Raw genomic sequence first — 27,309 nt, 5'->3', positions numbered from 1 at the left:
AATTATTCAATATATTTTTTATCAAAAATATCTTTAAAAATTTTCTTTCATTTTTTGAAATTATTTAAGACATTTTTTATTAGAAAATTTTTTGAATAATTTTTTATAAAAAATTAAATTAGGTTATTTAAGAGATTACTGATCAAAAATATATTGAATAATCACATTTAATTTTTCTAAGAGAATTATTCAATATATTTTTGATTAAAAATATCTTAAATAATCCTCTTTCAATTTTTTTTAATTATTTAAGGTTTTTTTTTTAAGAAAACACCTTAAATAATATTTACAAAAAAATTAAATGAGATTATTTAAGATATTTTTAGTAAAAAAATGATTTAAATAATCTTCTTTAATTTTTATAAAAGAGATTATTTAATGTATTTTTTATCAAAAATACTTTAAATAATTATTTTTAATTTTTTAAAAAAAATTATTCAAGACGTTTTAAAAGTTTTTTAAAAAATTATTTAAAATATTTTTAGACAATAAAAACGTCTTAAATAAATTTTTAAATAAAAAATTATTTAAAATCTTTTTAAACAATAAATGTCTTAAATAATTTTTTAAAAAATCTTATGGCTATTAAAGCGTAAGGAAGTAGGGATTATTTGATTCTATTCCAAGCTTTAAACTTTATATCCAAAGCCCTGAACTATTTTTAAATGAGTCAAAAATTCAAATTCAAATCCATTTAATAAATCTAAAATTCATGTTTAAACTTTTTTCGATTTAAAATAAAAATTTAAATTTAAATAAATAATTCAACTCTTAAACTGAAGGCAATTGCTCTGTTGCTTTCATTGCAAATCCATTAATGCCTAATCCTCACCTCTTCCTAACCGAACGGATGAAAATTTGTTCAAGATTTACATTGAACGATGCAATTTTGCATTTAATTTATCTTTTCATACATTTTGTACAATAATATTAAGTAATTACTTCATTTTTATCGTAATTGATTTCTTAATATAGCATTCAACATCCTTTGGTGTTACGAAATTTAAAAAAAAAAAAAATAGGAAGGGAATGGAGGACTTTATAAAAGACAGTTTTTTTAAACACATAAAAAAATGTTTTATAAACAAAAATAAATAAATATCTCTATTTTTTTATTTTTTAGTAGTTTCTTTGGCTGAATGAATGGCACTTGACCCATTGCATCTTCTCCTTAAAGCCCATTGGCCACCGACTCAAACTAGCCCACCTTTAAAATCTGGATTATCTCTCCTCCAGCAAGCCCACAAATCCCCACTCCAAGAAAAAAAAAAAAAACCGTAACCAACCGTACTAAAGCTTGGATCTGAAGATCCAAGGTTCCAAAAGCCAGTGATCATCTGGCCGCCTTAAACCTCTCTTTTGTTAAATCTTTTTTATTTCCGTCTCAGTTCTCAGTCTCCACTCTCCAAGCAGTTTCAACAGAATAGAAAAAGGAAAAGACATGGCCGTGGACAAAGATAAGCTTCAAGAAGAAGCCTCCATTGTTCGTTTCTGTAAAATAATTCTCGGTTGGGACTATTTTCGCCTTCTCAAATTCTCCAATGTACGTCTCCCTCTGCTTTTCCATTTAAATTTCAGTGCTTTTTTTATATATTTATTTTTTAAAATTTTATTGTTTTTCTGTTTGGAATTTGGAATCAGAAAAACCACAAAGCTGCGGTGGTGTCGGGTGTAAAAGAAGTGAAGGATACATACAAAGACGTTGATGATTACTTGGCTACTTTTGAGCCGCTTTTATTCGAGGAAGTCAAAGCTCAGATTGTTCAGAGAAAAGATGATGAAGAAGGTAGGGTTTCTCTGTTTGGTTTGTGAGAAAATTTTTCCAAAACAATCTTTCTCTCTCATGTTTCGTCATTAAGCATTGCAGTGACGAATTGGAAGCTGAGGCTGGTTATGGAATGCAACGAGGCCGATGGATTTCACTTACCTGCCGTTACTTATGAAGCAGACGAGGAAGAATCAATAGCACAGAATGATCTCTTGCTGCTTTCAAAAGAGGAGGTAATTGACGCTTTTATTGATCCTTGCTTTCGCTATTTGCTTTCTTAAATGTTGCTAAAAAGCTAAAGTTAATGATGGAAAATAAGATAATAATTTATTAAAAATATACAAATTCTCTAATATCTAAGGCCAATTCTAATAAAATTATTCTTTATAAAAATAAAACGTGCATTTTATTCTTCCAAAATAGTTAAATTTTGAAATTCAACAACCCAAAAGTACCTAAAATATTTTAGTGTGTTATGGTTCTGTTATTATTCTATAATTATATAGACACCTCATTTATTTATGCAAATCTATTGTTTCTTTTATGTATTATTGGCTTATATTAGTTCAACTAGTTTAGTCTGGTAGAACATATAGTTCATAAACCTAGCCATGTTATTTGTTTTCTTATTCTTGATCTTTTCTGGTTATTTGGTGACTGAAGGGGATTTTTATTTGTTGTAATAAGGGAAAATATGTTGAATTCTTGATTAGGCTTTGGCATCTTGCAGTTTAAAGAGGGTAGTAAGAAACTCCCAACAACATATGCATTTGCATTGGTGGAGCATAGACAAAAGAATCTACTTAGACTCAGAATGAATTTAGCTGGAGAGTTCACACAAGTAAATCCTGATGTTGAAAAAATTTCTGAGAGGCTGATACGTATGCAAGCTCTTATCACTTCTTCTGCGAGTGCAGTGGAGAAACGCGTGTTCAGTATAAAGGTTATAAGATAACTTTGTCTTTCCTGCTTTGACCATGCAAAGGTTTTAGTTGTGTCCACATTCTTTATGCATCGAACACATCATATATATTGATAGATAGAGGTGCAAGTGAATCCAATATCTGCTGAGGCATTTAGTTAATTCAATATGTCTTGCAGATTTGTAGTTTATCAACTATTGCACGTGAATACATAGCTCTGTGTTCAGTTGGTTCTCTTCCTTTCAAGGATTTAATATTGAAAGCTGCTGAAAGAGATTCTGGTTTCGAAGACCAAGCCTGGAAAATATCTGGATCCCTTCATGATTATTTTAAAGAGAATCTTAATAAATCTCAACAGGAAGCTATAGATGTGAGTCTCTAGTTAATTTATTAATCCTAGTTATTTAGTTTTCTGATTAGTCTGTGTTTTAGCATAAGCAACTATTTGTTTAGATTCTACCTTATTAGCTTACACATGACCAAATAGTTATTTTATTGCAGGCTGGTCTGTCTCGTAAAGCCTTTGTCCTGATACAGGTTCAATATAGCATCTCACTTGGTTTCTTCTATTTGTTTGTTGGCTTTTTTTTTTAATTTTAATTTTAATATAAAAGGAAATCTTTCTTTCTCTTTTGACACTACCCTATGACATTCCAATTTCTTAAATCATTTAGTTCTTTTTTAAAATCTGGTGCAATAATCCATTCATTTTAAAGTAATGCAGTCACTCTTAAGTACTAAATTGAACAAGTGAAATCAGTGGATGTAAGAAGAAGTGATATGTCCATGACAGATCAGCATAAAATTGGTTTTTTTGATGAAAGAAAATAAGATGTGACGTTTTGATGTATAGGCTTTTGCATTTAAGTGCTTCACACTGAATTGAGATGTAGACAGAAGACTGAAAATTTTGATGATTTATCTACTTCATTTTTTATTGCATTTTCTTGAGTTTACCTTCAAAATTCCTGCTTTATAATTGGGGGTTGAAGTTGAATTCTAATGACATTTCTCCAGCACGGTTGGTGAGGTATAATTAACCTTGTTGGAAAGCGTTTTTACTCTTTGTTAAGCAACATATATTGAGAATATGGTATGTACCTCAATTTTTGTTCGTTGACCATGTACTTTTTCCTAGGGGCCACCTGGAACAGGGAAAACCCAGACCATCCTTGGACTTTTAAGTGCTATTTTGCATGCAACTCCAGGAAGAGTGCACTCCAAGTATAAATTTTGCTTTCTTTATTTTCCTAGATCTACAGTAATGTGTCATTCTTAGAAATAAACCAAAAACTGCATATATTTGATACTCATGCTTATCTGCTTATTGCAGGGGTGGATTGCTTGAACTTAATCGTGGACCAGAACTACCCATAGAAGAAAAGTACGTATTGATTGTTAACTGAGGACAATCCATCTTGTTATTCTAATCCAATTGACAGTTGATCATGGATGTTTTGAATTATTTTATTCTCTTCCATGCATGTTCAGTTGGATTTTGTGTAGAAAGGTTTTATGTTCTCCTAAAATGGTCATTGAATTGTGGAATTTTTATGTACCGGAAAGGCTACCCTCATGTTTCTCTAAGGAAAAATGAAGATTTCTTTCACTTTCTTAGAGACATAATTTAAAAAATTTTCAGTTTTAGCTCAATACAAAAGGTCAGGTGCAATGATGGTCTTAAGTTTTGTGTTTTTTCTCATTGAGTGGCTGCTTTCTAGAGAACCCATTCTAGTGTTTTTGAACCTGGAAGTGTGTTATACAATTGAGTCAGGCATATTGAACACTAATGTTTCTGCATTCTGCAGATACAAGCATTGGGGACGGGCTTCTCCATGGTTAATGAATGCTAATCCCAGAGATATTATCATGCCCTTTGATGGTGATGATGGTTTCTTTCCCACCTCTGGAAATGAGTTGGTAGGCTTAAGTCTTGCTATTGGTTTTTGATCAATTATCATCTTCTAACTTTAATTGCTGTGCAGAAACCAGAAGTAGTTAATTCCAGTCGGAAATATCGCATGAGGGTGCTGGTATGTGCACCGTCGAACTCTGCTCTTGATGAGATTGTTTTCCGCCTTTTAAAAACTGGTATGACTTTTTCTCACTTCCTTGTACTTCTCTAGAGAAAAAAGTGGGTTTAAATCTTAGGCTGTAGTTTTTCAACATTCTTCAGCTGTTCCTTTTTTCTATTCTATTATACTAGACTTAACCCTCAAGTTTTAGGTGGAATGGTTACTATGGACTAGATTCATAGAGTAACTTAGTTTAAAGCATATTGTTGTTCATGAAACTTGGAGACTAGGAAGGTTATTTAGTTTGATTAATATTGTTCTTTAACAACTTAACCAAACATTTAATTTGATTTACGTTCCTCTCTAGCTAACTGGATTTAATCTGTATATTTAATCTTTTGCTCTGTATTAAGTTCTTGAAAAACTAAAATGTAAAGGTAATAGACCAAACAAACTAGGTGTTCATCTGAAAAGAGTGAATGAAACCGGTTAAAATAGTTTTGCTTGACTTTAGGTTTTAATATGTTTGTGAAAACATGGAAGTGCTTGACTAGATATTTAATGTTGTAAATTTTTTTGGAGGGTAGGGATTATTGTTGGTTTCAAAGTTGTCTGAAATGTTTTTTAAGTGCATGTGCATATTACTTGGCTATCAATCCTGATACAGTTTTACATTATATTTTAATGTTTTATACAGGTGTTCGTGATGAAAATGTTCGCACATATACTCCTAAAATTGTGCGGATTGGTCTTAAACCACATCATTCTGTGGAGGCAGTCTCTATGGATTATCTTGTGTGTATTTAGTTTAACCTTCATAACTTCATTTATTATTGGTATGATGAGCATGATCACTCTGCATAAGTGTTAGATTGAAGTTATTATGAGTGGAACTTATAATCACAAGGAAGCACTGTCAAACCCATCAAAGCATTCTATCAATTATTCTAGATGTCTCCATAAACCTTAAAGTGACATGATGAATTCAGTTGGCAAAGGAAGAAGTATTCCTGAAAGTTACCTTGATGACTATAATTCAATAATGATAAGGAAAGTTTTCTTTGCAGGTTAATCAAAAGCGTGACTTGGCTGGTGATAAGCAGAAACAATTGTCCACAGCTAGGGATATAGACAGTATTCGTGCTGCAATTTTAGATGAGGCTGTAATTGTATGTAAATCTAACTTGTCTTGTTGGTAAAGTCCAACATATGGTTAAATTAACCGCATCTTTGTATGCCCGGCAGGTCTTCTCTACTCTCAGCTTCAGTGGTTCAGCAGTGCTTACTAAACTGAATTCTGGTTTTGATGTTGTTATAATAGATGAAGCTGCCCAAGCTGTAAAATTCTAAAATCTCTTTTATTCTTGTTGATGAATGTTTGCCTTTATTTGAGTGGGATCTTGAATAAGCTGCTTCAGTTTTTCAAATAGTGGAAAGAGCAGAACTGCTCTTTAGTTCTCAAGATTACTTCTCATCGACATTGGACATTGTTTATCTGTTCTTCAAAGGCTTTGGAGGAACCTTTTTCAAGAAACTTTTGCTAAGCAGTGACTACTCACAACTCATCAATTTTTTTATCCCTAGGAATACATTTGCTAGTGATTTAGATGATGCAAATCTCTCTCTTTATCCCCATTTTGTGCTGCCATCCTTATCTAGTTATATGTTCTTGAACAGGTGGAACCTGCAACTCTCGTTCCTTTGTCCAGTGGGTGCAAACAAGTATTTCTGGTATATTTATGATGCTTTTTCCCCTTATGGCTTTTATTCTCTACTCCTGTTTTAAAATTGTTGAATAATGATTGGTGTATTTCTCACAGATTGCTGTGAATACTTGTAATATTTTCTTCATCTAACAGTTCCTTGAGATGGAGAACTTCTATTTTCTTACAATTTTGAAGTGGGAGGACATAAGTGTTAAGTAATTGTAACATGAAATTGTTGAAGTTATAATCATTTTAAATGAGCATAATTAAAAATGAAATTGGTAAGGTGGTTGAGTTGAGTGTTTCTGTGTGGAAATGGTGATTATAAAATCATTAAAATATCAGTGCTGGTGATGATAGCAATAACCTGCCTTTAAAGATGGTGGTGGAAAACTCTTTGGCAGTTGTAATGGTGAAATAGATGGTGCTGGTTTTCTTGATGCTGCTGCTCATAATAGTGGCCAAGTTTGTGATTTTGGTGTTTAAATGGGAATAGAACATGATAAAAAAAATGCATGTTAATGTAGAAAAGTCCATAATTCCTGTATGACAGATTACATGTCAATTTTGAACTTGAAAGGTACATTTCTAGTTTGCACCCATGGGATATGCATGTTTGATATTTTCCCGAGTAAAGAAAATTGGCATTTGAAACTTGCATATCTCATCTCAGTTTGAAACACTGTTGTAAAGATCTTCATTCTACATAGTCTAGGAAAGCTTCAGGGCACATGTACCCAATTGTTTAATATTTGCATTGTTTACCACTGCATTTTCTTGGGCAATGTTATTAGTGCAGTTTATTTATTTACTAATTTTCCTTAGATAGGTGATCCGGTTCAATTACCAGCTACTGTAATTTCACCCATTGCTGAGAAATTTGGGTAAAACACTTGATCATGTTGCAAAGGTGGCTTTATTTATATCTTGTAGTCCCTCTCTTTCTCTCTCATACACATGTCTTAATCTTGAAGCTATGGCACGAGTTTGTTCAAGAGATTTCAGAAGGCTGGTTATCCTGTAAAGATGCTTAAGACCCAGTATCGAATGCATCCTGAGGTAAGATAATAAATATCTATTGAAGTTACTTATCCAAATGAATAAATATATACCGAAGCCTCATAAGTTATGTTTTTAACTAATTATTTATTGAGCTATAGTATTTTCTTTTAACAACCAAAATACTGTTGATATGTAAAAATTCCAATGAATATGTGGTTACCCTATTTGGTGTAATGAGACCTAGTTGAGCAGATTGTAGATAATTGGATATGCTGTGCTGAACTGGATTAATTATTTAGCAGCTTTATGTCTTCCAAGTTTGTTAGTGTCTAGTAATGGTTCCTGGTCTTAGTAATAATGCTTCTTTTTCATCATGTAGTTCTCTGTTTAGGATTAAGAGTGTTACATAATCAGGTAGCAATTTAACCTTTTACATGTTGCTGTGTACCATGTGTCATCTTCAATTAGATAATCTATTGTTGGCAAGATTGATGAAACATATAACGAATTAAGAGTGTTACATAATCAGGTAGAAATTTAACCTTTTACATGTTGCTTTGTACCATGTGTCATCTTCAATTAGATAATCTATTTTTAGCAAGATTGATGAAACATATAACTGTTTATGCTCTAATTTATGAGGCTCCCAAAAGTCCACTTGATAGTTCTTTAAGTTGATCTAATCGATTTGTTGAATAGATAAGAAGCTTTCCTTCAAAGGAGTTCTATGATGAGGCATTAGAAGATGGATCAGATGTTCAAGATCAAACTACTCGTGACTGGCACAAATACGGCTGCTTTGGACCATTTTGCTTTTTCGACATACATGAAGGGAAAGAGTCACAACCCTCAGGAAGTGGGTCCTGGGTAAATATTGATGAGATTGAGTTTGTTCTTGTCTTGTATCATAAATTGATAACCATGTATCCAGAGCTTAAGTCAAGCTCTCAATTTGCAATTATAAGCCCTTACAGACATCAAGTCAAGCTTTTGCAAGAGCGATTTCAGCAAACTTTTGGGGTGGAGTCAAAAAAGGTTGTGGATATTGGTACCATTGATGGTTTCCAGGTAATCTCCTTATGTTTTCAAGTAGAACTGCTTTCATTATATTTGGTTTTTCTTAGGCACTGCCAAGTGAATTGTTGATAATTTTCCAGTGACATTTGGTATATAGTTTGTAAAAGCTCTATTCTTGATATTTAGTTGATTTTATCTGCGTTTACTGTTGTAAATTCAATTGACAAGTAGCAATGTGAAAGTTCCCAAAAGAAACCTTGATCAATTGCTTTCATATCTTGAACTAGTTCATCAGCCAGCATATATCTAATAGCTCTAATTATAAAATGTTGGTACTTCTTAAAAGCTTTGAAAATCAATAAATAAGTTCTTAACAAGTTACTAGTTTACAATTGTGCCTGGCTTGACAAATAATGCAAGAAGTTTTTGAAATTGATTAAAGTGTATATCCCTTTATGTTATTGTGACTTTGGTTAATATTCTACATAATAGCTCTTAAGATTAATGCAATCTCTGCTTTTCCTTTCAGGGACGGGAAAAGGATGTTGTAATATTTTCTTGTGTTAGGGCAAGCAAAGATAGAGGCATAGGCTTTGTGTCTGATTTTCGGCGAATGAATGTCGGAATCACCCGAGCAAAGTCTTCTGTACTGGTACTATAATATACGAAGTCTAGTTGAATTCAAAGTTTGGGTAATCATCTACTTAATTTAATTGTTTCTATAGGTTGTAGGTTCAGCATCAACATTGAAGAACGATGAGCATTGGAGAAACCTAGTAGAAAGTGCTGAGAAACGAGGGTGTTTCTTTAAGGTGGTATTCTTTTTAATGAATTATTTAAAAGTTCATATTGTCTACATATTGGGATATAGAGTGTGATGTCAGATGCTGAATATGAAATGTATGTGTTTTTTTCTTTTTTTTAATCTTTGGAAGGAGATTGAAACTTGCTTCTTGAGCGAGGAATACATGCACTTATCATTTAGCCAAATGCTTGAGTTAGATTAGAATTTCTAATATGGAAAATGTTTTCAAACTATTATTGTGCATGTGAATGCTGGTATCACGAATAATAGTATATAGTACTAGTTTTTTAGGAAGGAAATCCTATCATAATCAATCGTTTTCAGCCTCCAAAATTTATCACTGTTTTGATTGGAACACAAGCTAAGAAAAATATCCTTGTGCAGGTAACCAAGCCCTATGTTTCATTCTTCAGTGATGAGCATATGGAGTCGATGAAGGTTATTAACAAGGATGCACAAATGGTGTACATAGATGCCCCTGATAATGAAAATAATGTAGCCTACAATACGGGTGGGGATGCTGATCAAGGGCCAGTAGAAGACAATGACTATGGAGATGGAGATGGAGATGAAGGGGGATTTGATGACGACTAAACGAAGTTTTAGGATGGGTAAATCTTCAAATGCTTTGTTGACAGCCTAGACGGGTTTACAGGCAATTACCCCCAACTGAAGAAATCCTTCTTTTTGTAGCACTACGTTATTAATTAGTTTTTAGGGGTATATCTTATTAAAACTTAAATCCGTTCTAAAGCGTCTTTTTTGCCAAAAATTTTTTTTTATAACAATACTTCAATTGTTTAATTATAATTAAATTACGGAGTATGTAACAATTTATCATTTATAAATATGAATTTTATATAGAATTTTAATAATTTTGACATAATTTTAAAATATAATTAATTTAATTATTATATAAAAATCATTATAATTGATTTTTTCTTTTCTAGATCGTTCTAGTAATCTTTATAGTATTGCGTTATTGCGATGAGTAGTTGGTTACCAAAAAACTAAGCAACAGGTAAACAGCCTACCGATTAACTGATGAGTTTGCATGACCAAATGTACCGCTCTATTATTTCGAGAAAATTATTTTCAATAAAAAAACCCGGAAAAAAAAAAAAGCTAAAAATTGTACAACATGAATATCCTACCTACTTCCCTACAAAATTGCGGCCTGGAAAACCAATATAGAATGTTCCTGCAAGTCAATTTTCCGATCAAAGCTTTAAATAATGTCTAAAGACCATCTGTACTAAGACAGGCGATGAGTAGAGCAGCCATCCACTGGTTTGTTTCAATCTAAAGCTATAGTTATGCAGAGGCTAGGATGCTAGATGCTCAAGCAGCTTTCTCGAATGGACCATCAGATTTGAAACCTTGACGACGACCTCGTCCCCTTCCCCTCCCACGTCCACGACCTGATTAGCCAAAATGGTGAATGGAATCATTATACTGAAAAAGACATGTAGGTATGCGTTGAAATGCAGAGTCCTTGTAAATTTTTGGGATGTTGCAACAAGGTTCTATGATAACCCTTCTATGGAGATGTATATATTTTATTTTCTTTTAAAACAATAGTAAAAATGTACAAGCATTTGGAAGAATTATTACAAGAGAAATTATTTATAAATTACATCCAATAGACTGGATGTTTAACCACGTGCAATTTATGATTTAGTTTTGTTGTTAAAATAACTTATCCACCAAAAGAAAAATCTATCAGCAGTAACCATATGATGACATTATCCGAAATGATTGATAAAATGGATTTTTTTGGATTTGTTTCTTTTAGAGAAAAAAAAAATCAGAGAAAACAATTGGTTTTGGGACCAGAACAGCACATCTAAAAGTATGCATCGGAAACAAAGACTTACCACGACCCTGGCCAGGCAATGGTCCTGATGGACCATTACCATTGTAATATCCTGAATCCCGCTGTATATTTCCACCACCATACCCTCTCCCACGCCCTCGTAAACCACGTCCCCTCCCACGACCCCGACCTCTACCTCCATAACCTCGCCCACCATCCCATCCTCCATTCCTGTACTCCACCATCCCATCATTGATATAACCTGCACAAGTAAAAATCTTATAAAAATCTTATGTAATTGTCAGTTCATATGTGATTAAATAAGTTCATTAAAAAAAAAAAAACACTATTTGATCCACAGCAAGAATCTGGATAACAGACATTTCCAATCAATCATCATGCTGAAAGCATTACCATCTCATTCCAAGAATAAACCTTAAATCCAAACATCTGTCCTACCATTATTGAGATATGGAAAGTAGCCTATTGGCTACAGAACCTAGCAACTACTTATAACAAAAGAACATAACCACCTTGTTGTCAAGATTGTTGCCATCCACTACACGATTTGTCACCAAAAGCATATAATTGAATCTTAACTTCACCCAAAGATTAGAAATCATTCTGATTAAATTCAAGTGTCCTTAAACTTCACCAACCTAAGCAAACTGATGTTCTGAACATGTTGAAAAAGCAAAATAACAAAGTTGAAATTCTGAATGGATTTTAACTTCCCATTGTCTCCAGGTACTATTAAAAAAGAAAATCTCTTTGCCCAAACAGACCTTTAATGACTCAAATTTATGTGAGTTATTTCACTTTAGCACAAAACACACCACGGTGATTCTGTATACCTCCATGTTTTCCTTGACCACAATATCTTTGCCTTGGATGTTAGGAGAGATCTCTAATTTGCATGAGATAGGAGTATACATATCAATTCATGCCAGACGAAGCATAAAGCAGAAATACATAATCAATTACAAATTATGGCCTCACCTCCTTCATTGTCTTCAAACTCGGCTGACAGTTTCACTTGATCAGCTGGGATTGGAGGTTGATATCTGATATCAAACATGTCACAGAACGACAGAGCAGCATGCCAAGACAATCATTAGTAAATAACAAGGTTAAGTGCACAATGTTGTATTCAACTTTGTGAACTTTTAAATAGAGATAAGTAGTGGCCAGTTACCCTATTGAAGATGAATCCAACTCTTTTTTAGACAAAGTAATTGTGATTATTGAAACATGGCGAGTGGTTTCTAGGCTGCGAAGCAAAACATACATTAGAAGCGTTCTAGGAAGAAAATTAATGCCGGACTACCAGAAAGAATAGGAAATCTAGGTTCTTACGGAAGAAGGCCTTCTTCTAGTGGTTCCCATGTGTCAGTTATGTCTATTGATCCAGTTGCTGTGTTCTGATGAAGACCGACAATCCTCCTCTGGAATAAGTTAGGAGATTTTAGCACAACTAAAAGAAAAGGAGGTTATTAAGATCAATCATATGTCACCAATTTTTATCTCTGCTTATCTTCCGACTTGAAATTGAAGATTTGGAACAGAGATATAACTAAAACGACACTTCATCACATATTATGAAAGTGTTACTATTAACAAAATGAACATCGCAGCTATCTCAGTGGCAAAAGCAAATACTGGACATGACTGTTCATAGACCAAATCGTAACAACAAAATTAAGAAAAGTGAAACATTAATAAAAAAGAATCAAACAAGCACCTTAATTAATTCAGCAATCATGACCGTCTTGTTGATAGCTCTGCCCGTGGCTTTTAGCACTATCTCATTTGCACCTTTCTCCTACAAAACAACACGAAATCAAAGCTTTACAACAGATTATTCTATACCTACAAAAACACTACTTTCTTATTCCACAAAATAAATAAATAAATCAACGCCTAGTGCAACGCCAATATCCAACGGCAAAAGGGAAAATAAAAGGGAAAATTAAGATGGAAGAAAGAAGAAAATACCTGAAGCAGAGTCATGGCGTAAGAAATGTAATTCCTCATTCTTCCTTGAGCTGTAATCCTTAATTCATTCTCGTTTATTGGTGTCTCAGCCTTTGGCTTCTCCACCTTCTGGTACCGATCCATTTTCTCTCTGCTAAACCGAAAACACGTGCTTCAAATCTCAGTTTTTTCTCAGAAACCAAACAGAACCGAAGTTCGAAAGTGATTCAACAATTAATTTCTATCCAATAAAACGAAATAAAAAACTTTTTAAAAAAGAAAGCGAAATAGAGATCTAGGGTTAGAGAAGATGTTAACGAAGAACTAGAGTTACCTAGCGAAACTGAGCGGTTGCGAGGGCTTGGAGTTGGAGAGTAGTTTCGAAAAGAAAGGCTAAAAGCGGCTCTGTTTTGAGAAGCTATTTATTTGGTAGAGTCGACGGAGGAGTTATTGGCGGGGGTTTTAGGGTTTAGGATGAGAAACGGGGGGTAATACAATGTTGAAACTTGAAATTGAAATCATTCCATCCTTCCCATTATCCACTCAGAATTTGACACGTCAACCGTCCACTCTCTAGCCAATCAATTTAAACCCTCCCTGCAATCTCCACCGCTGGATTTAGTCACACGTTAAAGAGATTTTTTTAGAAGAAAAAAATCCTTTTAATATATAAAAACTAGTACTAGTAGGGTTTTTTTTTTTCTCTATTTTTTACACTCTTAATTCAAATAACACGATTTTATTTTTCAAAATCAAACGGAAAAACAAAATCAAAGTTCAAGTCAAGCAGAGCTTTGGATAACCGCTTTTACTCAAATGGCTACAAATAAAACATGGTAACTAGAAAAAAACTAACATTTTTTTTTTTTTGTTGAAGCTATGAAATTAAATATATATATATTTTACGAAAAATTTAAAAATAAATAAATCTTCCTATCAATGTTAAATATATTATATTTAACGACCAAAAATAAATAAATATATATCATACATTTGAAATAATCTTAACAAATGATAATTAATAAAATTTAAATCCAAAAACTTTTCATCAAAAAAAATAAATTTTAACCAATAAATTCAATCACTTATTAAAAAAACTAAATGTTTTATCATTCATTAATGGACCTTTTTCTTTTTTATTGTTAAGAAAAGAATTGAGCGTAAACAAATTTGTCGGTTCCATTGGACATGGCACCAGTCACAATGGGTAATGACTGATTAGGATTCATTTAAGCAAGAATTTTAAATCCTAGCAACCATGTCCCCAAAAAAATAAATATCTATTATCAATTCTTTAAGAAACATTAAATCCCACTTTGGGTCTGTCCCCTCCCAACTGGTATCTTCTATTTAAGAGGTAACCCAAATAAATTAATATTTGAAAGGCAGAAGAACACATTCAGGAGAGATCTATTTCTCTCAGCTACAAATTTGATTCAAGAAAAAAAAAAAAAAAATCAGGCCACGTTTACAACGAAGAAGCTGCTCACCCAAATGATGGATTGCCCAACTGCCCATTATACCATGGCAGAGGCACCACTGCAGAAAAGAGAAAGAGAAAGATATAGTTGCCGGTTGGATTAGGAATAGTAGCCTACACCAGTGCACATGCAACTTTACAATGCAATAATAAAAAAATTTTCCTTCCAACTGAAGAAACCAATACAAAAATCAGTAATATCATGGGTTGGGGGGCACCAGAAATTGATTTCCCATTTAGAATCTTCTCATCATCATGTCTTTGCCTAAGCTTTACTTTTGTAATACTCCAACCATGTGAAGGGATGGCTCTTTCTTTTTCCTCTTCCCCTGAATTCTAGCCTTCATTTTTGCTTTTCTTTCCTTTTTTTTTTTTTTAAATTCTTTCTCAATCCATTTGCGGACAGAGAATAGAGAACAATGAAAGGGAATGAAATACCTTTACCAATTATGACTATATGAGATAGAAGGTTTTGCTTAAACACTTAATCCATCAAATCCACACTGCTTGTAAGTAAGAGACTGCTTCCTTGGACTAATCACTATTGCACAATCCACCGATACCTGCCAATGGCAACACCATTTTACTTGTTAATTCCAAGAAAAAGATTTAAACAAAAGAAAGTCACAGGATAATGTATGTTAAAACATTATCCATGTAATAATGTAAGAGTGAATTTCAAAATTGATATGCTATGCTTGCTCCCCAACGCAGAAAAGGGAATCATGGAGTTTTAAAGCATGTAGTTATCACATGGCAATTATGAAAATGAAGATTAAGGTCAATCCACATGGGTCCCTACAATATAATGAGATAGACACAAAGTTAAAACACATTTAATACATTATTAAGACTGCTTCATGGCTAAGAAATGATATATATATATATATATATATATATATGAGATTAGATTGCAAGAAGAAACTAAAAAGAAAGCCTAAAGCCTTAGAAATGGATAGCCCAGACAAGGAATCTTCAAGCATAAGTGATTTTGAAAAAGGATAGAGGTTAAAATTTTGGATCACATAAAATAATACAAGGGTAGTGGATCCCACATTGCAGAGAGGGAACTAAAGTTGGTCCAAGTGATAGCCCACCAGTGACCAAAAATCACATGGTGAGAAATTAAAACCAGACTTTTTTTTTTTCTACCCATAAATAATCAAACCCAATTTATAATATTTGTATTCTCTTCTGTCTTATGCCACTACAACACCAACACCACCATGCTACACATACATACCTACTACTGATCTCTCAAATCAGTAATTACCCAGAAATAAAAATCCTAAAGCAAAGATAATTCTCAATCCAAATTGATAAATAAATCCCAGAAATCATTGGATTACGATGGCATCGAATAATTTACAGTGAGAAAGGAACATTTTCATGGAGACAACCAGACAGGACAGGAGCCGATTAAGGTCAAAGGATTGAGTGAAAAAAGGTTGCAGCACGATGGCCATACGCCATTGGTGCGTCTTGGAAAAGCGCGTGAGAAGCAAGCAAAGAACCGATGTATTAGACAGCAAATAGTCGACACTGAAAAGGCCTCAAAAACTAGTTACATTCCTCTAAAACAATGAGCATCGATTTTTTAATAAAATCACATTTCTGTCCAAATTGGATGCAAAAAAGCAAAGTATAAAATCGACAAAAGAAAGTATCCAAGAGAGAAAAGTTGGTAAAAACAAACAAAGAAAAGGAAAGTAGAGCGGGACAGCGAGTAATGTTGGGGGGTGGGGGGGTTTGGCTACAACCAGCCAGTGCCGACCGACCGGGCACCACCTCCTGCACCGCTCTCAAAGAAAACAGGGTCTAAAAAGATTAATAACTTGATACTATAATTAGAAACTAGTGAAGGATTATGAGACAAAACAAATGGCTAACATTTGAGAAAAGAGGAGGACAATGCTGTAATTAGAAAGGGCAAATGTCTCAAAGATTTTAGCTCCGAAAAGGGAAAGTTAAGGAAAAAGAGAATGGCTTGACCTGAACGCCAGGAGAATCGAAGTCCAAGACACGGATCTTAGCGCCAACATCACCCAAAACTCTAAGCTCAACACGGTCATTAAGCGAAGCATCTTTGATTAAATCAGCTGCATCAGCTTGCATCAAGTTAGCTCGATCAACAGCGATGGTTGCCTCCACGTTTCTAGTGCTGTGAGCTTCTTGGTAAAACCCAGGAACTGAAGCTTTTCCCAAAGGAATCCCACGGTACATAACGGTGAAGCTAGACTCGCCGTACTTGATCCCTACCTTATTGGGATTCACCGCTGTGAAAAGCATGTGGATAGTTAAAGACAAAGAAGCGGTTGTTGGGGTGGTCGAGACGGCGGTAGCGGTGCCGTCGATGGAGGAAGGATTGGATGTGGAGATGCCCATGTATTGGACCCCTACTTGTTGGAGATCGAACTGGGGTTTCTTGGGTTTAACGGCGAGGACGATTATGAGGACAACAGCTAGTACGAGAAGGACTAAGAAGGAAAAGAGAAGGAAAAGGCAGCAACAACAGCCTCTAAAAGAGGCAGAGGAAGAGGAAGAACGAGGGTAATAAGCCTGTTGGCGTTGGGAAGGTGGGGCGGTGAGGCCGTGCCCTTGTTGGTGGTGGTCGCCGTTAGCTGTTGGACGCATTTGTCTGGTATGGGGTTGATGGTTTGGGTTCATGTTTGTTGGTGGCATTTGCCTTTTTCTCTAGTTTTCAAAGAAAAAGGGTCCCTCTATCCCCCTATCTCTCAGCCTTTCTGGGTTTTTGGTATTTTTGAAGCTACAGTTGTTTCTTACTTTCCATGGAGAGAGGGATGGAGAGGGGAGTGGATAGCAGGCTCACCGGGATGAGTTCTGCATTTTTTTTCTTTTGGTGACCTTGCTTTGAGACTTGAGAGGGTAAATTAATAGGAAAAGAGATGGGAGAAAAATAAGTTTAATTAATAATCAAATTAGAATTTCACCGGATTTGTAAGTACGGGGATTAGGGGGAAACAAAATTTGATCATTTTTTATTTTTTTTATTGAAGCAAATAAACTAAAATATATTAAGAAAATAAAACATAAACAATATAATATAAATTTATTTGAGCTTAAATTAAATATTATCATTCACAAATTAAAAAAAATTCATATTATTATTATTTCATACAAATAAAAACAAAAATTATACACAATGATATATACTATCCAGGCTAATATCTTGAAACAAAAGAATTGAAAAAGTAACATGTTACACTTTTCACAAACAAAGCCTAAAAAAATCTAAAAAAAAAAGTGTTAACCCAAAATAATTTTTAAGAATTCTTTTAATATATGGCACCATAGATATTCTTTGAATTTTAGTAAAAAAATAATTGGAACTCTTGCTCTTTTATTGTATGTAAATGAAGTTTTAATATTTTTTTTTGTTATAATTATAAAACAAATGAAAAAGGTTCATTTTACCTTTTTTTTATTTCAATTAATTAACCTTTTTTTTTTTTTTTTGCTAGAGCGGGTGATCTTGTTTAATTTAATTTCTTTGAGCTCAATGTTACCGGAATAAAGAGTTGCGGGCTCTAAATATAGGGAAAAGAAAAAATTAAAAATAAAATTGAAATAATAATGACAGATTTGATTTTATATTTTTTTATTTGATTTAGACTAAATTCAAATATTAAATATATATTAAGTTTGAATCAAATTTTAAATTGTAATGTAAAAAATAAAAAAAATAAAATCGAATCAAATCAAATTATTTATTTTATTAATTTATATATTTTTTAAATATTTATAAATAAAAATAGCTATTTTATATATATCTATTTAAATATATTAAAAATTTTATTAAAATAATATATAAAAATTTTAAATTTAAAGTTATAAAACCAAATTGAATTGAATTAAACAAATAAAATTCGATTCAAATCAAATTAACATTAAAAGAAAATTGATTTGAATTTGAATCGAATTTTAAAAATTTATTATACAATGTATTATTCAAAAAAATCAAACTAAATTTAATCCGATTCAAATTATTTTCACTCTTATCTAAATATTATCAAACTTATAAATATTTTAATATTATATATAAACAAAATACTGTACAAATTTGCATTTAAATATTTTTAAATTAAAACTAAAAAGAATTGAGCTCATCCGAGCTTGAACTCAAGCTCATCCTCAAATTTATACACCCCAAACTTCAAAACTTGATATATACTTTGCACATGGATAACGGTGATAATCCTCCACAAATTTCTAGATTCAAACTCGCAGCTATTGTTTAGATAAATGATAATTGGCATAACTAGGCCGTTCACTAAAACATCTCAAATCTATCTTGTAATTCGCAAGGAGCGGGAGAAAACAAAAAGAGGAAACATGTCAAAACCTAGAAGAAAAAACAAAACAAACCTCTCAAAGATTGACCTACGAAATTGGTTACATTCATTGCTGATCGGCACTATCAGGGGGTGGACTAGTGCTGTTAGGCTCGGCCTCGTCTTTGGCTGTCTCATCTCCCCTCCTACCATTATCATCAACACCTAGCGCATCATCCATCAGATCATCCTCGCCAACATTTATATCTTCTACATCCTCCTCATCCTCATTGTTTCCACCAGGTATCTTTCTCTTCTTTGGTCCATGCTCAAGTCTATGGGTATCCAATTCTTTATCCATTGTTTCTTGCAGGTTCATGTCATTGTTTCCTTTCCAAGCTTTCCTAGCATTTTGCCACCTCTCCAACTTCTTTTCAACATTGGCAACATACTGTTCTCCAATCTGTTTCTGATATTCAGACAGTTCCTCTTTCCTAGCTGTCTTCCATTCTAAAAATTCCTGTTATGCAAATGCAAATACATATATTATCATGAATATCAGCATATTAATAGAAAATTCCAATTAGACAACCTGACCCCGAGGCCCCAACTCCACTTTTATCAATGTATAAAATCATGAGTTCTTTTCCAATTAAAAGTCTTCTACATGCCTCAACTTTTCTAACTTGTTGAGTGCTAATTCCAAATTCTGATTCAAGTATTTCAAGGAAAACTTTAAACATAAAAGTTTGCTCCCTGAAGAGGAAACACAAAATAAGGTGTAAAAGTGAAAAAGTGATGTCTGGAAGATGATTGTTGATATTTACAAAGATTTGGGTGAAAAACAACTGCCCATCTTCCTTATAAAATTGATTTTGCAGGGAACTCTTTCGGAAACAGTGCATTTATTGTAGCACAGTGCCGATACACACTACCCCTGCCACTCTAAAAGACCGAAATTTGAAAAGTAATAATATCATCAACTAGACAGTTGAAAAGCCAAAGGAAACAAAGCCACCCTTTTTGAGGAAACTTGGTTTTTCTCATAAATATTCCACTTTTCTCAAAGTGCCTCAAGAAAGACGGCAGAGAACTTACTTGTTCTTTTCGCTGCTTACAGATGGTAGCATCTTCATCCAATGGTTTAGTTGGCAAATAATATATTGGAGGCTCTGTTTTAGTCCTGAAAGACGTTCCAAAACCAATCAAAATGAGTAGAAAATGATAAAAAAAGAATTGTTGCAGTCTACCTAAACCCTAGAAAGCAGGAACATTCAGGTCTCCGTTGCTATAACACTGCTACGCACATGAGTAGAAACTTATCTTTGTCTCAATAAAATTGTGAATATGGACACTTTTGGACCAAAGTTAAAAATAACCTGCATCAGATTGGAATACAAAGAGGCTGTTAATACTAGAGCTCTTTATTGTAAAAGAGGATAGTAAAGCAGAAACTATTTTATGCCCAAAAGGTACTGACACCATAGCATGGTAAAAATGATAACAGACATACCTTATAAAATTGTTAATCTTTTTGTGATGCTCACTCCACTGAAGAAACAACAACTCCAGCTTCTTTTCTTCTGCCTTGGCAGCCACACGAGCCCTAAGAGTCTGAAATACAGATGAGCAAACCCACAAAAACAATGAGAACTGTTTGCTTCCTTCTACATAAACATATTTCAATGTTTACTAACAGCAATATATGTGATCAATGACAAACCAGATCTCTCCTCCTCTTTTCTGCAATTTGTTCACGCTCCTGTTGCCTCAGCTTTTCACTTTCTTCACGAGCTCTTTGCTCAGCCTATGAAGAGATCCAAGTATTTAATAGTAAATCTCCATACAGCTCAATGTATTACTTATTTATATTTTAGACAGCTAAAATTTGGAGTTTCATGGAAACCAAATCATCCAAAGTTCTTTCCAGCCAATTAATGATAAGAAACCAAAGATAAAAAATTACTTGATTTACCAGTGAAACTAGCAATCACAATATGAAATAGCAAATGCTTACTCTCTGCAAAGAGTTTGACCTCCGCATATATGCCTCTCTCCCTGAAAGTTGCTTATCTTCTTTCCTGAATCTCTGCGGTAATGCAAACAAAATGATATTGTTATGAATCTACAAAAAGATTACAGACAGAAAGTGTTAAAATTAGCATTAAATACAAGCAAACGCTCTTTTTTGGGAGGAAAGGGGACTCTAGAACATGAATACCAAATAATTAACTTGTGGGATTTTTTAAAATGATTGATTATCCAAGTTCTGTATCAAGAACCAACTATATAAAACCACCCCAAAAACGGAGATGAAGGCTAAACTTGAAATCCCAATCCATTAAAAGGAGCGCTACATCCCAAGTATTGAGAAACTTTGTAGCTCGCAGTTTCTGGAAAAGCCATTTCTCTAGTAGACAAACAACACTTGCTTTACTTAACAAGTTTGGGCAGTTTGATCTCAATCTATGGTAGGAAATTCAACTTATAATTTTGCTAAGACACAGCAACTACTCAATAAATACCTCCAAAGTCCCTAAAAGCTGTCCCAACATTCTTTTATTCCTATTAATCAAGCTTGGATCCTCATCCTTGGGCAAATTTCTTGGAACATGCTCTGCAATTGGAGCTTCAGCATCCTAACCAAAAAGACAAAAAACACAACAATCAAAAGTATCACTAACACCATAGACCTAAAATATGCCACAGCTCAATAAAATTAAAAATTAGAGTTCAGAGGAACCTTCTTCACTAGTCTTTGATTTCCATCCCTTCTAGACGAACCACTTTGCTGCAAAGTTGATATCCGTCTATCACTCTCATTAATTACGCCAGATCCTTCCACAGCCGTGTCACTGACATCCTTTGCCACTTCAGCGTCGTCAATAATCTCCCCATCTTCCACCTTCACTCCCAAATGAAGAAAGTCACAATTGAATGTTTCAGAACCCATAACAAAAACAAGAAAAAAATTTTAAAAAAAGCTAGGTAACTCAGTCGACTCTTACTCAATAGTTACTAATTAACGAAATTCAACAAGAAAAGGTTTACCTTGACAACAGCGGACGACAATCGCCTCTTAGCCGGAGGTTGGTCTTCTACATCAGTCCTATCCGCCTATAACAGACAAAAGTTAACACATTTAAAAAACCCCTAAACCCTAAGCATAACCTAAGCAAAATAAAAAGATAATTAGCCCTGAAACAAAGGGGCAAGAGAGAATAAGCAAAATTCACAAAGAAATAGAAGCATACAGGTCCAAGAAAGCCTCGCTGACGAACACCATTGGCGGCGAAGTTACGAGGATTGATACCTGATAATCCTCCCCTTCGGAGCCCACGAGGATCCCTCAGTCTCTCCGTAATCTTATATATAAAAAAAAAAAAAACAAAAAAATTGAAATCTGTATCTAATGGTATATGAAAACGTATACGTAAAGTCGTATGTAGGAGAAGGAAAGAGAAACATCGCGTTGTTGGCAATGGAGCTCATCGATCTCTCGCTGGAGTTCCTCCGCTGTCTTCTCGACTGCCGTGCTTCCCATTTTGTAATTTTTATTTGTTAATGGTAAAAGGAAAGAAGAAACTAAAAAAAAAAAAAAAAGAGGGCTTTTTTTTTTGTCTTATTTCTTTTTTTAATAAATAAGGTATTTGATTTTATCCTAGGATTATATTAGCGTACGGTAACAAGGATGTTCAACTGTTCAAGTTCGATTGCTAAGGTTTCTGTTCGGCAGATAGGTTCCGTAAGAAAAAGGAAAAGAACAAGCCCACTGAAATCCAAACCCATCTAAAACGACATACAACCACTCAAAAGCCCAACTTCGAAATTAAAGCCCATTAAATCCAAACCCATTCAAATCTTAACCTTTTTTAAAACGATTGATTAACTGCTTTTATTACAAAATTAAATAACTTAAATGTAATAAATTTGACGAAAATAATATAATAAATATAATATTCTTTTAAAATTTTTATTTCAATTATTTTTATTCAATATTTATACAGTATGCAACATACACACCAAAAATAATATTAAATTTTAGCATGAAAACTGTGGATTCAATCAAGTTTCTTTGTCACCATGATCACAATTTAATTTATCAGTTGTATTGCTTTGTATATATCCCTTAGTATGTAGCTTTAGTAACATTCCATTAACCAAATCATTATCTTCTGTTTAGTTGAATATTTTCGATATTTATACAAATTTCATGTTGTTTGATTCAATGATCCTTCGAGACTATAGTAATAAGAATTTAGAACTAAGTAGATGTGTAATACTGATGGGTTAATCAGATTTTAACTTCATAAGTTTATACAATCGATAGACATTCTAATTTGTCTGAAGGTCTACAAGATTAATTCTGGCAATTAAAAAATAAAAAATAAAAAAAAGTTGTTGAATTTAGAAAAATTGGGTTGAAGATTGTAGTAATAAGAATTTAGAACTAAGTAGATGTGTAATACTGATGGGTTAATCAGATTTTAACTTCATAAGTTTATACAATCGATAGACATTCTAATTTGTCTGAAAGTCTACAAGATTAATTCTGGCAATTAAAAAATAAAAAATAAAAAAAAGTTGTTGAATTTAGAAAAATTGGGTTGAAGAGTTTATGATGGATTGGAAGAAGATGAATGAGACTAAAAGTCCATAGAAAATTGAGATTTCTATTCGACTTCGGATTACGTCTTATAAATTTGACCCTAGCCAAGCTTAAAAAACACGAGAAAACAAAAGCGAAAAAAAAATGTTTGTTTAGAAAAATAAAAGATTTTAGGATTTTTTTTGGAATTTTTGGCAATTTCTTTTTTGGAAAATTTCTGAAAAATTTTAGATTTCAATGAATTTTGTGGCAAAACTTAAAATTTCATGCTAGATTTCCTAGTTTCTGGCAGTTTTTCCCAATTTTTGGTTGAATATTCAACCGAATTCTGAGTTTGTAGAGAGAAAAAAAGAGAAAAAAAAAAAAGAAAAGAGAGAGAATAAGGGGGATCTGATAAAAAGTCAAATTTTAGCATTATATACACTGCTAAAATGACGTCGTTTTGAAGTTTAATAAATCCTAGGATTTGAACATTTTGCCAACAAGCGATCCGACCCGATCATAACCTGATCCATTGACCTGCGTCCTAGCTGAACCTAGCTGTTGAACCGAGCTAAGTCACATGCCAAGTCACACCTTCAAGCCACTTCTTACGTCTGGAGCCGAGCCACGTCGAACCCTCGAACTAAGCTGTTTCATTTTTTTAGTATTTTTGTGTTTTTGGTTTTTTATTTTATTTTTTATGTGTTTATTTTTTAGTATTTTTGCATGATTAAATTAAAAAAATAAAATAAAAAATAAAAAAATAAAATATTTTGAGAATAAATATTAATTATCCAATAATAAAATTTATAAAAATTTTAAATAGTAAATTTCTATAAAATTTTTAAGTGAAAATTTTTATCTAAATTTGTCCTAAATTGTAAAATAATTTAGATAAAGTTTTAATAACAATAATTAATATTTATTTTCAAAACAAAAAATATAAAAATATAAAAATTTTGAAAGTAAATACAAATTATCTAAGGATGAGATTCTTAGAAATTTCAAATGGTAAAATTCTTAAGAAATCTCTAGATGATAAATTTTCTCTAAATTTGTCTCAAATGGTGAAATAATTTAGATGAAATTTTAATAAAAGTAATTGTATTCTTTTCCAAATAAAATTTTGATTGAAAACATGTGACAATTATTCAATCATAAGATTCTAAAAAATTTCATATGATAGATTTTCTAATCAATCTCTATGTGAGAAATTTTTTTAAATTTGTCCCAAATAGTAAAAGAATTTAAATGAAATTTCAAGAAAAATAATTTTTATATTATTTTCTTTCAAAAAAAAAAGAGAAATAAAGAGAATTTATAAATAGACCCAAATGATGAAAAAATTAGAAATAAAAAAAATAAAAAATAAGAAAATCTAAATAAGCCCAAATAGTGAAAAATTTACAAATTAAAAAAGAGAGAAAATATTTCTAATTTGACCCAAATGGTGGAATAATTAGATATATTTTCAATAAAAAATAAAAATAATTAAATCTTTTTCCAATGATGATGCTTCTTCAAGGAAACAAATAGAATTTTTAAATACTCTTGAGATGAGAAAATATTTTTAAGAATTCGACCAGATTGATGGAGAATTTTAAGACTTATTTTCAATATTTGAACATTAGATTTTAAAACCATTAGAATTAAGACAATATGATAAATTTAAAATAATATGATACTATCCTTTGGATGGGCATATGGGGATACTATAATGTTCTCCATATGTAACTAAATTCCTAAACCTTGTTTTGGTTTGTAAACCTAAGCTTATTCTTTTAGGGACTCTCAATCAAACTTAGAAGTTCCTTAAAATGATAAATTCTTTAGATGACCAATCACATATAGTTAAAAAAGATTGACGGTGATTCCATTTATTTGTTAAATCTAGCTATAGATTTTCGGATCTATATGTTATGACACAATCATTCTTAAAAAATATATCTAACAAATTTGATATTCAAATCTTTTGCAACACTTTTTCTTATATCAAATTATGACCTCTTTTGTATCTAAAAATCAATAAATTAATGATTATCCATACCTAATTGATTATATATCTAATGAAACATTGATTTATTTTAAATTTGAAACATTACTATTGTTAGAAAAGAATTTTACATTAACAGCTATCATTAATATATCAATGTTCATCTTTATTTTTAAAGTAAAGCAAAGATGAAGGTTTTTGTCAAATATGATCATTTGATACGGCATTTATTTTTCTTACTTATAATTAGGTTTTTGGTAATTATCACTCTTCATATATCCAAATGTGCACCTTAAGAAAAAAAGGTGAAATTTTCTATCATTTGTGTACTTATTTCAATTAACACATGTAAACTGACCTAAGAATGTACAATGCTACATTTCCATAATCAAATACTAGCAAAGAAGTATTTAAAAAAGAACCACACAGAAGAATATGGCAACAAAAAATTAAGAGGAAACTTCTAATCCATAATTTTTCTCATGGGCTCACAAAAAAAAAATATTTTGTGTTGAAATATTTAGGTGAATAAGAGCTTGGCATAATTTGATTAAGAATATACACTTTATTAAAGGGAACTCCTATGTATTGCAGTAATTAGACTATACTTCCAAACATAGGCTCACGTCGTCTAAAACCAACAATTTTCGATAATTTCGATTGTTGAAAGGAACCATTACCCAATAATTTAATATTTGTAAATGACACTTAAAAGTTAAAAAATAACTCAACTCTTAGCAATTATTTTTCCTAAAACCTATGATTCTAGTTCAGCATTAATTATTACATGTAGATCAAAATCAATTAAAATTAAAATTTGACTTGACAAATTTTAGTATATAACCAGAAAAAGCCAAAAGAGAGTTGCAACTCTCAAAATTCTGAACATTTTCTGTTCTATGAATAAAGCACAGCTGTGACTTTGCCTAATTATAAAAGAAACCAGGATTTATTGTTTTATGTGGTAATTATACAGCTAATAATCCAATTTATTTCAAACATTGGGTTTGACATAAGTAATTAAGGGAAAATTTGTGTTCCCATTATTGAAATTCAGTACCATTTTCTTTAATTGTTGGATGAGATAGTTTTTCATATATCTCGTTTTGTTTTTTTTCTTAATAACAAAGATATGATTGAGGGGAAGAAAAGAAGAAGAGGGAGTTTGATTAAAGGAGAAGCAACTCTAGACAAAAATAATGGTATGAATAGCATGTGTACCACTATCTATATATATTTATATACCGCTGTCTAAATTTCACTATTAACCTCTTACCCTAATTATAATTAGTTTCTTGTTGGACCATTCTTAATTTCATATAATTTAGAACTTGACCTTACACATATTAAAGTTACCTGCCAAAATTATCTATTTATAATTATAATAATGAACGCCATTGTAAATATTATAGAGACAAGAAATGTTCTATTCTTAAGTTTTAAACCAGGGATTCAAAATTATAAGATTTTGAAATCTAAGTTTTAGCTCGATTGGTTTATATATTTATCTTAAAAAGTGACATACAGTAAATTTAATAATCAAATTTCAACATTTATAACATTTTTTCTTAACCTAAATTACGATTTCATTTGTTAAAAATATTATAAGATTTTGGATTTTAGTCTGTATATGACATTGTGTAGATGATTAATCAGTACTTGCTCTTAGAATTAAAATATATCAGGCCATTGCAAATGTATGACACACTGAAACTTTGTTTCTTCTTGAGAAGCAAATATATGACACTTGAGTATGTGTATATATAAATCATAACTATAGTGATCCACATTAAGTCATTTCCAATTCTCCATAAATTTTCAAACAATTTGGCAAAACCAAAAGAAAAAAAAAATCATTTACAGGAAATCATTGAAACGAAGAACCATATGATATTAAGTTTTTGTTAGCCTAGCAAACAGGCATTTG

At 32.1% G+C, this 27,309-nt stretch overlaps 4 protein-coding genes and 1 non-coding gene across 11 annotated transcripts; 1 reads left to right on the top strand and 4 right to left on the bottom strand.

Moving 5' to 3' along the window:
• The first annotated feature begins 1,241 nt into the window (after positions 1-1,241).
• On the top strand, positions 1,242-10,111 carry MAA3 (P-loop containing nucleoside triphosphate hydrolases superfamily protein). 5 transcript variants are annotated; one of them, XM_022907182.2, is made up of 20 exons: positions 1,242-1,543; positions 1,642-1,786; positions 1,868-2,001; positions 2,499-2,711; positions 2,870-3,061; positions 3,193-3,228; positions 3,830-3,915; positions 4,025-4,075; positions 4,500-4,611; positions 4,677-4,782; positions 5,404-5,501; positions 5,774-5,875; positions 5,952-6,044; positions 6,384-6,437; positions 7,238-7,296; positions 7,387-7,471; positions 8,114-8,482; positions 8,961-9,083; positions 9,157-9,243; positions 9,621-10,111. In XM_022907182.2, the coding sequence occupies exons 1-20, from the start codon at positions 1,442-1,444 to the stop codon at positions 9,828-9,830; spliced, it is 2,457 nt and encodes an 818-aa protein (XP_022762917.2). In that variant the 5' UTR covers positions 1,242-1,441; the 3' UTR covers positions 9,831-10,111. The 5 variants fall into 5 exon arrangements, with proteins under 5 accessions (XP_022762917.2, XP_022762920.2, XP_022762921.2 ...); XM_022907185.2 differs by lacking the exon at positions 2,499-2,711; XM_022907186.2 differs by lacking the exons at positions 2,870-3,061; positions 3,193-3,228.
• Positions 10,112-10,285: 174 nt separating this feature from the next.
• LOC111308668 (uncharacterized) lies at positions 10,286-13,536 on the bottom strand. 2 transcript variants are annotated; one of them, XM_022907179.2, is made up of 8 exons: positions 13,361-13,536; positions 13,048-13,180; positions 12,794-12,874; positions 12,409-12,497; positions 12,248-12,322; positions 12,052-12,116; positions 11,114-11,314; positions 10,286-10,657 (listed from the first exon to the last, which is right to left on the bottom strand). In XM_022907179.2, the coding sequence occupies exons 2-8, from the start codon at positions 13,168-13,170 to the stop codon at positions 10,578-10,580; spliced, it is 714 nt and encodes a 237-aa protein (XP_022762914.2). In that variant the 5' UTR covers positions 13,171-13,180; positions 13,361-13,536; the 3' UTR covers positions 10,286-10,577. The 2 variants fall into 2 exon arrangements, with proteins under 2 accessions (XP_022762914.2, XP_022762915.2); XM_022907180.2 differs by having other exon boundaries at positions 13,048-13,177; positions 13,361-13,531.
• Positions 13,537-14,370: 834 nt separating this feature from the next.
• Positions 14,371-17,490, bottom strand: LOC111308667 (uncharacterized). Of its 2 annotated transcripts, XM_089744863.1 has the most exons (3): positions 16,499-17,490; positions 14,945-15,069; positions 14,371-14,565 (listed from the first exon to the last, which is right to left on the bottom strand). In XM_089744863.1, exons 1-2 carry the CDS (start codon positions 17,186-17,188, stop codon positions 14,983-14,985), a joined length of 777 nt encoding a protein of 258 aa, XP_089600989.1. In that variant the 5' UTR covers positions 17,189-17,490; the 3' UTR covers positions 14,371-14,565; positions 14,945-14,982. The 2 variants fall into 2 exon arrangements, with proteins under 2 accessions (XP_089600989.1, XP_089600986.1); XM_089744860.1 differs by having other exon boundaries at positions 14,371-15,069; positions 16,499-17,487.
• Positions 17,491-18,710: 1,220 nt separating this feature from the next.
• On the bottom strand, positions 18,711-22,437 carry LOC111308665 (uncharacterized). Its single transcript, XM_089744855.1, has 10 exons — positions 22,265-22,437; positions 22,053-22,163; positions 21,850-21,915; positions 21,542-21,703; positions 21,324-21,437; positions 20,816-20,887; positions 20,522-20,605; positions 20,312-20,412; positions 19,897-19,981; positions 18,711-19,318 (listed from the first exon to the last, which is right to left on the bottom strand). The coding sequence occupies exons 1-10, from the start codon at positions 22,340-22,342 to the stop codon at positions 18,926-18,928; spliced, it is 1,266 nt and encodes a 421-aa protein (XP_089600981.1). The 5' UTR covers positions 22,343-22,437; the 3' UTR covers positions 18,711-18,925.
• Positions 19,595-19,742, bottom strand: LOC149519861 (small nucleolar RNA snoR135). Its single transcript, XR_016335309.1, has one exon. It is a non-coding gene; the product is annotated as a small nucleolar RNA snoR135 (small nucleolar RNA).
• Positions 22,438-27,309: the final 4,872 nt, after the last annotated feature.

The sequence above is a fragment of the Durio zibethinus genome, chromosome 2 (assembly GCF_047325235.1).
Source record: "Durio zibethinus cultivar Kanyao isolate XHJ-2024 chromosome 2, ASM4732523v1, whole genome shotgun sequence".
Taxonomy (NCBI): Eukaryota; Viridiplantae; Streptophyta; class Magnoliopsida; order Malvales; family Malvaceae; genus Durio; species Durio zibethinus.
This window is presented reverse-complemented; position numbering and strand designations above follow the sequence as displayed.